Below are 16,640 nucleotides of genomic sequence, written 5' to 3'. Positions count from 1 at the left end.
GTTCAGGCTACTAAGCATTGCTCTCCTGAGTCTTATGTGCACTTTAAATGTTGCACAAGTTCGACTGCTTAATAGACAAACTCTTCTCAAAAGGAAAACCAGATTTTGTTGTATTTTTTCCATTTTCCTTAATATGAATTCAGCGTTAGTACAGATAGCAGAAAGGTGTAGGCATTCAGTGTTCATACAGACAGCAGAAAGGTGGTTGTTTTTTTCTCTTTCATCCAATGTTTTAAATCCTACAAAATCCTTGCTCATGTATGTATTTAAGAAAAATTTAAGCTGATACAATCCCATCTTTTCCAACCTTAATGATTCTATTTGCCTAGCTGTACTGTCCAACATACAAGGAGTTAGAGACTAAGAATCAAAATACCATGTGAACGTTTTGTGACATTTTTCAATTCTTACAAAAAAAATAGTCATTTTCTCCATGGCTCTAAAATCTTAAATATATACAAACATTTCATTTCAAAGATAACTCAGATATTTGTGTATTATTCACCTTGGCATTTAAATAAAGGTCACATCCACGTTTCCAAGATAATCTTCCTTGTAATAAGCAGTCTACACCTCTGTTGATATCTTTAGTCTGACTGGCTATAGAATCAATAGGGCATTGTACAGTACATATAGAATGAAAAGAATCCCAGAAACCACAACAAATGGAAGTTTATATTAGAAAACCAATATCCTGGATCAGTATCCTAAACCCTTACAATGTCATCTTCTGCGTGCTGTTCTGCTCTATCTATAGACTTGCAACCTACATCTCTTCCCTGTAAACGATTATTTAGTTTCCTATACATCCTGTTTCCAGTGAATTTAGTAATTAGTAAATGCATTGGCAAGTTATAAAGGGGAAGCGTTAGCTACATTGTGAAAAGATATGTTACAAACCAAAATTAAGAAATAGACCTTCAAACGTGTCTTAAGAGTAGGCATAAGCAGAAGTCAAAGGACTACAATAGGATAAAGAATATTTACAGAAATATTACACTTGCAATAAACTTATTTCATAAAGGCAGTAAGTAGAAATAGAAAAAAAGACTACCCATAGCTAAGAGACTTTCAGCTCTTCAAAATCCAGCACAGGAGGGCAACATGTATTGTTATTTATTGCTTCAGAAATATCCAGAGTACCATCTGTACTGTGAATACTGCTGGTCTAATACAAATCATGATATCTATCAATAAACAGAAAAAATCTATTTCCCATAGTCTGTCTTCCAGCAAGACAGACTTCCTTCTAACGGGAAAAGTTTCTTCACTTAATACCTACAGGGCCAATTTTGCTCTCATTTCTACTGGTAAAAGTCCAAAATAATTACTTAGGTATCACGATTAACATTTCTTGCAGTTGTGTTTTTTTTCCCCACAGTGTTACATGCCTTTGTTTTGTCACAGATTTCTCCGTATGTATTGAGACTATCTAATTTTAAGCAATCAAAATGTTAGCTTGCATCACTTAACGGTAAAAGGGAAGAAGATAGTAAAGGAAAGGAATTGGCATGTAATTTAGTCTTAGGCACCTGCATTCCTTCACTTAAGTTTCTCCTTATTTATTTATTTATTTACAACATACAATGTAAAGAGAAAGCACTTTAAGAACAAGCACATCCTCCAGTAATTAAAGTCAGCTTCCTATCAGACTGCATTGGCCCTTTGTTCCTTCCCCGTCACTTCCCTTCCTTCCACTGACCGATATCACGTAACTGCTGACAGCAAAATTTTTAGAGATCGATCTAGAAGACCAACAGGTATCACTTGCACTTTTTTTATTTTCCCCATTAGTACTAATATAATCAAGCCACTGCCTGATTTTTCTTACTAACAGCACTTTAATGTTATTTACCCACTGCTGTGATGAATGATCACATTTGCCACTGTCATGGGATATTTAAAAAAAAAAAAAAAAAAAGAGGGAAGCCTGATTTTAGTCCTAGCAACAGTTTCTACTGTGTGGCAGTTCTTAAAAAGCTCGCACTTTTCTTCAGGGAAAATCCTTTATCAGATGTAGATTGGCATGGAAGAGCAAGCAGCTACCACTCCTCAGTAACTCTCCTGCAAACAGCTTCTCTCACATTCTGGGTGTGGTATGACCTGAACACAGTTCATTACAGAAGCAATTAAAATAACCCATAAAAACACTTAAGCCAGAGAATACTAAGGAGGTTATAATGTAGAAAGACATATCTTTAAAAACCATCCTATAAAATTTGATTCTGACTCATTAATAGTTCCCTTTAATACTTCAGCCTGTCATCAAATTGATGTGAACTTAGAAACTATAACTTACCACTAAAAATACATTTATTTTAATTGCTTAGGTCTGTCTTCCTCATTTTAAATGGATTTTGCCGGGGCATACATGAGGTTTACCTTGAGCTTTTTTGATGCGGTTGAAAGCTTAGTTAGTTCACCATTCACTAAACTGTATTACTCAGCTCTAAGAGGGTAAGAGACATGGCTGAAAAATTCTAAATATAGTGCCCAGTCTCGTGCTCTAAGTGAAGTAATGGGCATTCTGAGTCCTAATGGCTCTTGGTACATTATGCTGATTTTGAGGTTTGCTGTGTTTCCTGTCAGTGAGACAGGAATCACTTTGATTGCACGGCCAAGGCACCATGTTGTTTCTGGAAGGTCAAGAACAGCAATCTCACACAGCCTGACCAACGGAGCACACTCAGGCATTTACAGCTCACTTTCCTCGAATGTTCAGAAACTCAAGGAAAGTATATTTGATCATTTTCTGAAGCACTTTGTAGTCTCCAGTTTAAAAACAGTACAAAATCAAACAAAATCAACACTTTTCAAAGCACTGCCTGCTCAGCAGAGCAACCGAACGGAGGTGATAAAGAAGTTGAATGCTCCTGCAGTAAACGAACGCTAGGTTATCCAAGATGAGATAACACCCAGCCCTCCTTTAATAATAAAATGGGGGTGAAAGCTCAAACTGACCTTGCTTAGCAACATTTCAACACAACTCAAAGTCCTACGATCTCAGTCACTCAAGTTGATAAATGCATACATTTTCCTGTTGCAGAAGTCACCCCTTCTGCTACAGTTCATCGTGCACGTCATGGTGGTGTAAAACATCCACTTCAGCCTTGAGCTGGGCAAGGGGACCTGTAGATAACCACCAGAGAGCAGCCACTGAAGAACCCATGCTGTTTTACTTCACACTGCATGCTCATAGAAGCAGAGCAACCAGAGCCCACCATCACCTTGTGCTTGAGCTTCAGCAAACTTTGACACAAGTACTACTAAGCAGGGGACACAAAGCTCTGATGAACATGACTGAAAATATAAAAAGCGAAATGAAATACTTTTGACTAGGAGAAAAAAAAAAAGTTATCTATCAGAGGCATTTTGATCTTTGCATAATTCCATAAACAGACCATTCGTAGTTTATAAAAGAAAACCTTTTCTAATCTCACCAGATGTTTTGTCCAGCATCATTCATACCCAGCAGGTCAGACAACATTCAATATTCATGTTTATGCCTGTACAGTATCAAACACAAAAACAGTGCGATCAAAACTGAGACCTTAAAAAAAATCTACTATTATTTCTGTTTTAAATGGGGGTGGAGGGATTGATTAATCTTGCATACATTTCAGGGATGTGAAACAATGCATGAACCATATTTCATTGTCCTTTACTAAATTCCAAAGGCCTGGGAAGGAACACAACTGCATTGAAGTTAAAAGAAACAATAGGTTAGGGAGGTTTTTTTTTGTTTGTTTTGTTTTTTTAAAGATCTGCTTGAAACCTAATATTCAAGGCAATTTCTTTTACAATTCACTGCAAGAGAGTAGAGGGACAAAGCTCATCTAGTGTTTGCATAGCAACTACTGTAATGAGTGCATAAGAGACGGGAAAAAATTTAAAATACTGACCTTAACCAGTATGTTGCTACTACGAGGGAAAACACACGCACACAAACAACAAAAAAACCACAAGATTGGCTGTTTAAAAATGGAAAGTAATAGTAATCTACTCATAAAGCTCACATTTTAATTACATATCTGATTTAACTCATGGATAAAAGCATCTTAGGGAAAGTACGAGCTACCTGAATTTCATCATTTTTTGTTGTTATTGTTTTAATCAATATTCAGGTAAAATTTGCAGAAATTTCAGTCATTAAGCCAAATTATTATGAAAATCTTGAAATTTCACCACCACTAAGCCTGGCTTACCTGAAATTAATTCCACCCCCTACATTCCTAAAAAACATGACTGGATTCTACTTAGCTACATAGATATTTCTTAGAAGCAGCTTGATAAATGTCACAGTTGTTTTAGTTTTCAACTACAGAATACTCCTCCCAGTCAAGAACTTACTCAACTTTAGCCATTCTGCCTCAGATCCCTTCATACAGAAGAGAAAAGTGAATGAAATAAGCCTCATTTATTTATTAAGTTTGGTCTCCTGAACCTGGGGGTACCACAACTCCACATTTGGGGCAGCTAGCCCATAATTCAAATATCTGAAATCCAATGCTCAAACATATTAACTTGGATGTAGCTCTATGAGAACTAGGTCCTCAAACAGCTATTAATGATTTTATATAGGAAGGTGGAAAAAATGTCATTTCTTAATGCTCAAAGCTGAAACATTTTCTGAACTTACAAAATAGTACCATATACTCTTTCACGTAAAGAGAAAATCTTTTGACTAGCAGTCCACATCACTCCCAAATTAAATAAGAAATTGGCTTCAATGAAAAGGCCACCATGAACCTTGGCAGGCTTAAAACTTCTCCTAAAATATGATTATAAAAACATGTCTAACACATAAATAGGTACTTGCATTTTCATGTATATGGGTAAGCCGGACAGGGGTATATAAACCCACTGAAGCAAAGTTATCAAGTATAACTTCTGTATAGGATATTCCAAGACAGATAAAATAGATTGTCTACAGCGTGGGGAAAACAGATGACAGCAACTGCTGGAAGTGTTTAGGCTTCTGCTAGCTGGTGCACACCGTGATTCCCTTTTGGGAAAATAGCAGAAAACAGCTGACAAGAACCTTAAAGCGTAGAGATTTTGCTAACCCCTAAAAAGGAGGAGGAAAGAAAATGCAACACAGCATAGAAAGGAGCAGTCACTTACGAAAGTGTCAGCTTGTCCTTGCTTTGTTCCCATCCTCTGATTAAAGCCCTAGATAATTATTGCCTCCCCTGTATACGGCAAAATTCTCTTATTTTAGTCTTGATTAACTGGGGGGACAACAAATCAGAATTTGACAAGAATTTAACATTTTATAATCTGTATATGACCCTCTCATATATCTGGGCTAACACAGTTAACCAAATAACTGGCACATTTTGTCTAGAGATAATGGTGTCCTTTTATTTTCAGGAACTGAAATCACTTTTTAAATTAATGATAAAAGCTAAAATGTATTACATCAGAAACATACTGTACATGAAAGCATGCTACAGCTCCTTCATTTTTGAGTGACATCTGAAAATAGGAAAATATAACCTAAGCATCACAAATCATCAGCCAGGAGGCAAGAAGAGTGATCAAATAGGGCATGTAGCCAAATGCCCCTCAGTCACATAATGATTCCTGGTTATAAATCAATTTGGGGTACAATAATGAGGTAGAGATCGTTCAACTGAATTAACAGTTTGAAGAACAGGGAACACTTGGAGCCTTTATTTGAAGGGGCAAGGGAAATACACATGGACATGACCCTCCTTTTTCCTAAAAAGGCCTTTTTTCTATGGCAGTTGTTGAAAGACAGAAAAAAAAAAAAACAGAAACCAACTAAAGATGGAAAAAGTAAGCATCTCTCTTGGCTTTAAGAAGACTAATTTAAGAGTTCAAGAAACCATTGCACATAACATAGCTAGAACTAGCTAAGTCCACTTTTTCGTCCTAACAATTTAGATCTTTTTTCCCTAGAAGAAACATTTGTTTTCCAAAGCAAGCAAAAGTCACTCCAGCTGCTGAACACACGTGCAAGTAGCTACAAGAAAAAAAAAAAAAAAAGCTGATTCTAAACACAAACTGTTTGTTATTGGCACTTTGACTGGACAGATGTCTAAAGGATCTAACTTTCATTTATGCTTAGGCAGGGTGCTTGATGTTTAACACAGTGAATACTCAAGGCCATAGACGAATGGACAACCTTACTTCAATACATCATAATCAACCTGAGAGTAAAAGATGTTTACTTAAACAATCATAGGTGAAAATACTATTTTAATTACTTGTTATATAAATATGTGAATTAAATCTATGAAGTACACCTTAGAACTAAAAGAAAACATTTCTCAGACTAGCAGCAGCAGCTCTCAGCTGTAGTTTCCCATCCCATGGTTTAAAATGGTGCTTTAGTCCTCTTTAAGAGGAACAGTTTGGAGAAGCAAAGGTGACTTAAATCCTGAATAAGAGCATCTATGCTAAGGATTAACATGCTTTAACCAAACATGCATCTTTAGATGATTCACTGAGTGTTCCCAGGCCAAGGTGGACCGAGGTCCTATTGAAACAACACAACCTCCAAACATTCCACGCTTCAAGTCCCAACACATTCAGCTGTAGAAGACATACAGCAAAACATTTCGCAGGATTAGGACAGATAGTAAGGAAGTGAATTACTTCCCAGGTAGTGACACTCTCAGAATCACAGAGCTCCAATACCTAGAATCATACCCAGAAACAATTTGTAATATGTGAGAAATAGTTTTCATAATTTGCAGTATGGTTCACTGATAAAATGTATTAAACTGACAGCATTCTTCATCACTTGTAGCTTCAAAGCTGTCTTTAGCCACTGAACTGCGCTGTTCTGCACTGCTACCATCTCTTTTTCACTTTAGTCCTCCAAGAGGAAGTGATGGAAAGGTCCATTTTAGGGAAAACAGATGCCCTCACGTTATCAGGTCTACAAGAAAATGATCAGCTTCATGAAATTTGACAACAAGGTAAATTTAATTTTCTCAATCTGAACTTGCAGTAAAAATTAAGGTTCATATTTTGTGCTAAAGAAAGGAAGGGGTGCCACCTCAGCCCAGCCTTCATACACCCGGAGTTTATTATATACAGATGTACTTCAGAAGCATGCACACGAAAAAGGGCTTATTCTTGTCTTAGGGCGTATGTAGATAGTAAAGATTTTATGGATATAAACATGACCTCAATAAGTCATGTAATTTTATCCACCTGCACAGGAGAGACAACACCTACATCATTCCTAAGGAATAATTGTCTAATTGTTTTTAAGTACCACCCACTCCCCCCTCAAAATGATGGTGAACTCCCAAGCCTTCCCAGACAAGCCCATTCAGTACTGAGGTACCTTTACCATTTATCTTACAATATTAACAAAATACTGTAATAGCGATTTAAGCACATAAATTCTTGCCATATGTATTGAGCACACGAAGAACACACTGCAGTTTGCAGCCAACTTCCACCTGTCTAAAAGCAAGTGGCAGCTGTATGACTGCAGCTTATCCAGGCAGCTTATCCAGGTACTGGTGGCAATTGGAAGGGGCCATCAGAAAGTTCTAAATTTTGCCACTGCTGCTGACCGGTAACATACAAATAAGGCCATGGCAGCATAAGAGATAGGCACAGTGCCTATTCTGCTCATGGATGAAAGAGCAGACATTTACTTCTATATAAAATGTGTGTTAAAATTGTTTTAGAGAACATCCAATTCCTGTAAATGTTATGGGAAAATGACATTTATGACTAACCAGTCTCCTCTGAGAAACATGATGTGTTGTTGCTGGCCAAGTGCCATTTTCTGTCATACCAAAAATATTAACTAATTGAAGTTTTAAAAAAAGTTTGTATGAATTGGATACTTGCACAATTATGCCTAGTTCTGGTCAAGACAACAGAACAGCACCAGGTGAATCAGATAGCAGAAAAGCACCTATTTACCCAACTGCATCCAGGAAAAAACACTGAAAAATTGAGGTCCACCTTGAACCTATACTCTATGATGTTATATTCTGGGGAAAAAAAATATTAAATTACAGGCAGGAATTATCTATTGAAATTTCTTATAGATAATAAATTTCAGACTGTGTCTTAATCTAAAAGAAGTATTAAACTGACAAGTGTAAAAGGAAGACTAAAGGGTTAGAAACTTACAGAGAGCTGAAGCAACTCACGCGTTCAGGGATTCAGAACTTCTGCAAACTCATTAGTCACTTGAATGATGCAGACAAAACACCAGAGTCAAAAATTCAGCCCTCAAACTGTTAACACTTCTATGAACAGTAAACACAACATGCAGGTAGCATTTACCTCATAAACTAAACACGAATTGCTTGCTTGGGGTAATCAGTGCCAGTAGCAACCTGACCAGGAACTTCCAGAATTTGAGGCACAAACAAGAGCATGCATCTTGCCCATCTTCCCATGGGGGAAAGACAAGCAGGGCTCGAAAAGACACTTTTCAGGAGCTCAATTAACTCCTTCTACCATTTTTCATTAGATAAATGGTAGCAGTAGGCTGCAATGATAACACTTACCAGTACCGATACTCCATACAGAAAATGCAAACATGTACACCTGCCCATGGGGAAAAAAAATGGTGGAGAAGCACTATCCTCTATACCTCCGTAGTACTGCGAGCTTTGTAACACTGGGTTTTGTAAGAACAGCTCAACAATGCATGGTCAAGCAATAACATTTGATTAGTAATAATTAAAATATACATTTAAAACAAAGCTCAGGTTCCTAAGGACACAGGACCCCTCCTACCAACTTAACTTGCTCAAAATGTAGTCGTTTCAATGACATTGTCATTTAAAATTCACACATTATCAAAAGCATTATTTGGCGTAATTTGACTAGTAACTATAACATTAAAACCTCTTTTGATTAATATTAATTCTCAAAATAATCCATTACAGCAAGTCAACACTGCTTTTCCATTTTAATAAATCTAAAGTCCAGGCATAAAATTTTACTTAAGCTTAAGAAAAGAAAAAAGCAGGACCTGGGTTAGTAACTGAAAAGATTTGTCTGTGTCTTGGTGCTTTGACCCCTATACCACATCTCTTGTGGTTCATCTTTCCATTTCCTTCTGAAAGCTTTCCATCTGCAAAACTATAATTTCCTGGCTGACGTAAATTTGAAGAGTTCCAAATTCTGGTGTTGCATTTGAAATCACTTGCTTTATTTCCGACTTTACAGGCAGTTTGCTGGGGGGGAAGGAGAGAATGCACTACAGTAATATGAAAAAATCTCAAACTATTAACCACCAAAACCCAAGTCATATTCATGTGAGCTTGTTAAATTATTGACCCATTTAGATTGAGAACAGAAGAGGATTAACACTTGTATGCCATTGAAATACCAGCGGTAATAGATATTAACTTCAAAGAATAATGAAATAACTTGAAACAGTTGTTGATAGAAAGAGGGAAGGAAGAAAGAAGTACATCTCCAAAACGTAACACATCAGAATACAGCTCACAACTCATTGTGCCATGCTTTCCAGTTGCTGAACTCTGGGAGATTTTTTTTAAGGCAACTCCAAGTAAAGCTTGTTGCTACCGAGGTCTTGTCAGGACAGAGCTCATTACAATTATGTTTTTCAGGATAGGTAGTCAAGGGAGGAAAAAAAAAACTGCCAGCAATTTAATAGGATGTCAACATCTTCACTCCCATCTACAAATCGTGAATCTTCCCTGTTCATAACCTCAGATGTTGCAGAGGGCTGGCATTACAAGATTAGAAGTGAATGGCTGGAATTAAGAACCCATACATTGCAAATCTGAACAGTTATTGCCACAGAAGGCATTACTACTTTTATACAAGACTGGTCTTTGGATAGGTGATTTCCAAGAATATATAGATATGGAAAGAATATAACTCAAGACAGTTTTTTGTTTGTTTGTTTATCAACTGAGGTTTTGGGATAAAGTAAAACTGAATTTTAGTAATGGATTGAAATTACTCCAACCAGATGCCATTGTTGATCCAGTCTTAAATCTCAAACTTACCAATACAAATTTTAAACTTTTCTGATGCCATTTACTGTCTCCAAATTTACACTGGATTTTATATCATCTATATCCCTATTCAACCAGGAGGATTTTTCAACAGCTTAGCAGTTGTGAAATCGTGGTCACAGTCAACGTTACTGTTACAGATTAATTTGGTTTTCAAAGACTATATTATCCTGTTTACATTTACTCAGCATCACAGCTAAGTACATCTGGTTATCCATTTTAAATTTTGCCCAAGTTAACCCAGAACTGGCAACGCCATTCATCACATATGACTTTTATTAAGCTTTGTAAAGCAAGTCAGCATTTTAAGCATCAGATAAAACAACGATTACCTCTCTGTGGTAGTCTGTGGAGTAATGAGCAGAACTCACACCCCCCTCATTAAAAGTCTTCATTTGATAAAATAAATTTCCTTATCAGGAGATCTGCCTTCCACACAGTCTCTTGCAACTGAGACACCCTTCACAGAGATTTGCATCCTAGTATGAACTAATGATTTAAAATATCTACACATAAATAACATACTGGAAAACAAATTTTAAAGTAAGTGCTAGCATTCTGTCGGGAAGTGCTGACTGATTCAGATAAAGCCAACAGATTACACAACAGCTATGGTATGTTGTTGCTGCTGTAATTTCAAAGGATTTTGACTTTCTTTATGACAGGGAAAAAAAAAAGAAGCATCAATACAGATAATAAAGAGAGCTATAAAAGTAGCCATAACATATGTCTTCATAAAAACTACATATCAGTAAGTAGAACTGTAGGCAAAGGAAAGAAACACATAGACACCCTAACACCAGAAACTCAGTTTAACAAACCCAAGTTTTACTGCCACAAACTATGGAAGGCACAGACAGGCTGGCTTTCTTCTGAAAATAAATACTTAACAGTATTGGTGTCAAAAATTACACCAACTTTTAAGATTTACCAGAAATGATGAAGCATTATAAAAGCCAGACGATGGCTTATTGCTAACTGGGAAGAATGCCTCAGACGAAGAAGCATGACTTCATCTACATTTAAAAGCTTTCAGCTTAGCATTTTTATTTGCATTGTACAGGGGGAGATTCAAGTACATATCCAAAAACTTTAGAAGCAAGTCTCCCTCATGTTATAACCTGTAAAACCTCTAGTAAGCCACATCTTTAATCGGGGAAAAAACACATAAGCTAGATAAAAATAGGCATTTAAGGCTTAAAAAAAGCACCCCAAACATTCAAAATCTTAGTCATTTCTACAGCATGACCTCATACATATCAAGATATTGATACTGATCAGGTATATGCTAAGATCTCAATACTTTGGCAGAAGGAATGATAAAAGTCCAACTAAAAAAAAACCACACCACAACAACAAAAAGAACCTACTTTCACTTGCATCCTTAAAGAACTCAGCTATCATTACATTATTCCTTTAAAAAAAATTATGATTCTAAGAACAACGATTCATTCTAGAACAAGCTAAGAGGCAAGTTTTGCAATCTCAGTTTCCCACGCTTTCTTTAGTTTTCCTGAAACTCAGAGGAAAAGCAGTTCCCCTCTAGTCCTGTAAAAACACAAATTAAACAATATCAATGTAATACAGGTCCCTTCAACAGCGGAAAAACACACTTGAAAATAAAAAGGTATCACATGACACCAAGAAGACAATGAGCTGTTTTGGGTGTCTTGTAAGAGCACATAGTAACACATTGCTAAATATAACATAGTGAAGCTGAAACTATAAGCATTTAAAAAACTCTAGAAAACAAGACAACACAACTGAATACATGGTATTGAGGCCAGGAAGCTATAGCATACATGCTGAGAAACGCAGTTACAATGAACAGGTGAGAGCTGATGATGACGTTATTTCTTTAAGGAAGAAAAAAATGGTATTGCAAACAAGTACGATAGTAAGCCACAATAAAGCAGTAATTTATAACAGAAGCTCTGAAGAAAGAGTAATAAGACACTGCTCTGACTCTGTTTAACTACCTAGCATTCATGTTCATAAAAACAGTTTCCAATGCCTGTTTTTGCTGGCCTGGTTTCAGAAAGGGTTCTTGTAGTCCTATGAAGTCAACTGCCTGGAATTATCTGTGAATACTTTGCCCCAATGATATACCTACCTTTGTCTAAAATGAAGTTACTTTATCATGAAAAACTGTAAATGTAAATGCTAAAAATATTTTAATGGATAGGGGAGTTCCCTTTCTTTTATTTATTTTTGAAGTCAACTTTTTCTGATCCTTGTGTGGTTTTGGCAAAACTACTCTCTCAGATGCAACATATCTGTGTCCTTCAAAGAGACCTGGTGGCTTAAAAGATGTTTGTTTTGTTGTTGTTATTTTTTTCAAAAACTTGCTTATGGTATCTAAAGTCACACTTTCACTTTTATTTTTCTGCTATATACATGGCCAGACTTCATAACACAAGACAAAAGCTAGGCTTACCCTTGCGTGAGGCCAAAGTTAAACAGGCATTCAGTCTCCATCCTGCAATCCCACAGTTATCAAAAACAAGCGCAAAAGCATATTTAATGACACATGATCCAAAAAAATCCCACATGTTTATTACAACTTTTTTTTTTTTTGAAACATATTAAAATCCTTTAACAGCTTCTGAACTCTGCTCCACAATTTAACTTCACTGAAGTGATTTTATAGATTTAAGGGGTTAGAAGTATTTCCTTCTATTTCTGCTAGGATTTTAAAATTGCATTTTATGTTTCGAATGAAAGAGAAACATTTCTACATACCCTAAAGCCTTTTGGAACAACCAAAAAAAAAATCTCTTGAAAATTCTTATCAGCTTATACAACAAATAGGTCAGATTTAGTAATTTAGACACTTTTTTTCAAATACCCATGGCAATTCATGGTTGCTGATCACAACTTGGCTTAGACTACCTCAGTCAAGCATTCAGCTTGGTCTGGAACCTCAAGAGCTTTCCTGAATCTAGACTTCAACAAGCACTCCGCATAGTTTGGGAAATGGAGTTATAGACCAAACAAACGAAAAAAAGAAAAAAAGAGGAAAAAATGCAAGTTGTACATACCTGTCATGTTCATTGTAAGGACTTCTGTTATCATTCCTTCAAACATCTGTCAACTGACTTTACTGATTTATTTACAAACAAGTCTCTTATTTGAATTACAAAATTTTAAACAGCTTCCTATGTAATTTGGGATTGCTGGTTCCTATTTGGGTCGAAAGTGTTCTTTCTAAAGCAATTTAAGGGGCATCAGTCCCTTGTACATTAGTATCATTTGGCCAGAGAGATATCAACTAGTTAATCAAGAAGCGCTAAATAATACACCAATTAATTAAATTCAGCCAAATTTGCCTAACAAAAATAAATGACAGCGAAGGAAGCAAAAATAAAACATATGCTAATAACCTCAAGTCTAACCGTATTAACGTGTCTTAACACACGCAAAAACTGAGTTCATTCCAAATGAAATTGTTAGTTGTGCTTCTGTTATGGTTTTATATCTATGGCAACGGTAAATCATCAATTGAACTTCACTACTAAAGCATTCAGAGACAAGGGTGGGGAGGGGAGAGAGTTGTGTGAGTTTTTTTTTATTTAAAAAGAACTCAAACAAGCTAACGTTAAAAAGATGACAAAAGTTTACACACTGACAACACAGTAAAAAGCTGCCTTTGAAGATGGCGCAGTCGCCTTGTTCTGTCAGCCAGCAACATTCCTCCAAGCTCATTTCACAAACCTCTCCCTCTCCACTTACACCTTTTCATGTCTATTTTCCCCCGTTATACTAATCTACTGTTGTAAAGAAATCGGGGCTGCTTTGAGTCTTTGAAATCAACTCAATTTACTGTTACTTCCCCTTCCACCTAGTTTTCACATAAATGTGAAAAAATATTTTTCACATTACACTCAATATAGTGCAACTTCTGCACTAAAATAAGAGCTGTGGGGATGGTGAATGCGTTAAGAAATTTCATAGTCAGGGATTTCTATCAAGTATCCCCATCAAACCAGACAAGTCTGATGGACAGCTGTAGAATGGCAGGGACTTCCTCTCTCCAGGCAAAAAAAACTCAACGCTGCCAAAGAGGATGTTGCTGAGGCAGCCTATTAAGCCCCCAGAAATATATGCCTCCAGTCAGCCAGCAGCTAATAAAGAGCTGTGGAAAGGAGGCCATTATCTGAGCTCTTCCTGAACGAAAAGGATGGCTGCAACAGGAACTTGTCAGTGGAAAGCTGTAAAGACTTACTGTTTGGACATCACAACACTGACCAGGGACAGCTGTGGAACAGGAACCTGATGTTTCAGCAGCTACTTCTGGAGGGTCATCATCACTTTTCGGGGAGAGGATGGAAGGGGCCTCAGCTAACAAGTGCGTAAGCAGATATTTTGTTGAAGTACAGCCCTGATATGCAATTCCTTCCTCACCAGCACTCTGAAAATGAATATGTATCATACATATGAACAACAGCAAAACATACAAGTGCTCATATTCTTTCAGACTAGGCTTTTAAGACTATTCTTGAATATCAAAACATAATTTATAAGTCAGCTGAGGGGAAAAATCTAATTGAAAGGAGGCAGATGCCCCAAACCTAATCATACCTCACATCCATTCCACAAATATCTCCCTGACAAAGTCTACAAAAGGATGTAGTTATCTGAGGTATTTGGAGGTTTCTTAGGTTGTTACATGAACAAATGCACAACCTTATTGCAGGTCTCTAATGAACTAAGTATGTTCCATCTTGGTTAAGACTGAATGCTAACCTAAAAACTTGTAAACACTGATTTTGGAAAACCATTGTGAAAAGCTTAAAGAATCATATAAAACAGAGTTGCAATTCAGCACATCTGCAAGTTTTGGATATAAGACCAAGTCTGAACGTAACAGGCAACAAGGTTTGGCCTTAAGTTCTTAACCTAAATTCCTGCTTATCTACTGACTGTTTTTTTATGATACAAGGTAATAAAGCCTGTATTCCCACTGAGGACTGACTCACCTACAATGTTTGTTTTTTGCTCTGATGTACTGTTTAGAAATTGGCATTAGTGAGTCCAACTAACAGCCTAGTGTGGGTATATTTCCTTCACATACTTTAACATCTGTAAGGTTTAATGATAAAACATCATAAAAGATCAGCATGGTTTATAAGTAGCTTAAAGGTATTACGAGGTTTATAATGCTGTAAAAGTATACCTGCCCTTGAGGGCTGCACCGATTTAATTTCTCAAGCACTGCGATAATCACATTTCTAAAAAAACCCTGCCTGTACACACCTAGCCCCAGCAGACAGCCAAGATCAGCATTGTTCTAGTGCAGAACATCAAACAGTTGTGTTGCACTGATAGCTGTCAGAAGCTGAAAATGTAATTAAAGATGCATAACTACTGAAGTTATTAAGTGTAAATGATCGTATTGAAGTGTCCATTACCAAAGAATTTCTGAGTAGAAAGCTAAGGCCTGTGGGGACTTCACCATGACACTACAAGGAGAGGCCTGCTTCTAGGTGCAAGTACAAATAGATGTTCAGGCACATCTGGCAGATGTCATAATATTTCAAGTGTGTTTTTAAATGCCTATTAAAATGGCTACAAAATACGGTATCATTTCTCCTCCCCAGATTGAAAAAGCTTCTTGAACAAGAAACAGCATATCAGGAGAAAAAAGAGAAGGAAAGCAACAAGAAAATAGCCAAATTGAAAGAAGAATTAACTAAACTGAAATCCTTTGCTTTAATGGTGGTAGATGAACAACAAAGACTCACCGAGCAGTTGAATCAACAAAGTCAAAAAATTCAAGAGTTAACCACTTCTGCCGACCAAGCACATGAGAAACTCGCTTTTGCTGAAGCAAAAGTTCAAGAAGAAGAACGGAGAGCCAGCAGGCTGGAGGCTGAGCTGCAAGCCCAAAGCAGTAAGGTTTCCCAAGATCAAGAAGCAATGATGGCCAAACTAACCAATGAAGACAGCCAGAATCGTCAGCTCCGGTTAAAACTGACTGCTCTCAGCCGACAAATCGATGAGCTAGAGGAGACCAATAAATCTTTAAGGAAAGCAGAAGATGAACTGCAAGACCTAAGGGATAAGATAAATAAGGGAGAGTATGGGAACTCAACACTTATGTCCGAAGTCGAAGAATTACGGAAGCGACTGCTGGAGATGGAAGGAAAAGATGAAGAGCTCATAAAAATGGAAGATCAGTGCAGAGAACTTAATAAAAAATTAGAAAAAGAAGCATCACAGAGCAAGAACCTCAAAGGGGAAGTTGACAAACTCAACAAAAGAATTATGGAGCTGGAGAAGTTAGAGGATGCTTTCAACAAAAGCAAACAGGAATGCTACTCCCTGAAATGCAACCTAGAAAGAGAAAAAATGTTAACAAAGCAGTTGTCCCTTGAACTGGATGGCTTAAAAGCTAGAGTTGGAGAGCTTGAAGCAATCGAAAGCAAGTTAGAAAAAACTGAGTTCACGCTTAAAGAAGATTTAACAAAGCTGAAGACTCTAACAGTGATGCTTGTGGATGAAAGAAAAACTATGGGTGAAAAAATAAAGCAAACAGAAGAGAAGCTGCAAGCTGCAACTTCTCAGCTTCAGGTGGAACAAAATAAGGTGATGTCCGTTACAGAAAAACTTATTGAGGAAAGTAAAAAGGCACTGAAG

General features: G+C 36.8%; 2 protein-coding genes across 6 annotated transcripts in view; one reads left to right on the top strand and one right to left on the bottom strand.

Annotated features, from left to right (window-relative positions):
- The window catches only part of CMSS1 (cms1 ribosomal small subunit homolog), a 239,465-nt gene that overhangs the window by 203,376 nt on the left and 19,449 nt on the right, over window positions 1–16,640 (bottom strand). The window contains exon 1 of one of the 2 annotated variants that reach the window (XM_066990401.1): window positions 13,043–13,091. The exons of the other annotated variant lie outside the window; for it this stretch is intronic. Coding sequence (XP_066846502.1) covers window positions 13,043–13,088 — 46 coding nt within the window. The 5' untranslated portion in view covers window positions 13,089–13,091. Of the gene's footprint in view, window positions 1–13,042; window positions 13,092–16,640 lie in introns of those variants that run through there. 2 annotated transcript variants of the gene reach the window in all.
- Window positions 1–16,640, top strand: part of FILIP1L (filamin A interacting protein 1 like) — an 84,802-nt gene that overhangs the window by 50,482 nt on the left and 17,680 nt on the right. For 3 of the 4 annotated variants that reach the window (XM_066990384.1, XM_048058151.2, XM_013184880.3), the window contains one exon: window positions 15,602–16,640. This exon is cut by the window's right edge and continues 1,713 nt beyond it. In XM_066990384.1, coding sequence (XP_066846485.1) covers window positions 15,602–16,640 — 1,039 coding nt within the window. Of the gene's footprint in view, window positions 1–6,927; window positions 6,951–15,601 lie in introns of those variants that run through there. The other variant, XM_048058149.2, reaches the window with a different exon arrangement.

The sequence above is a fragment of the Anser cygnoides genome, chromosome 1 (genome assembly GCF_040182565.1).
Source record: "Anser cygnoides isolate HZ-2024a breed goose chromosome 1, Taihu_goose_T2T_genome, whole genome shotgun sequence".
Taxonomy (NCBI): Eukaryota; Metazoa; Chordata; class Aves; order Anseriformes; family Anatidae; genus Anser; species Anser cygnoides.
This window is presented reverse-complemented; position numbering and strand designations above follow the sequence as displayed.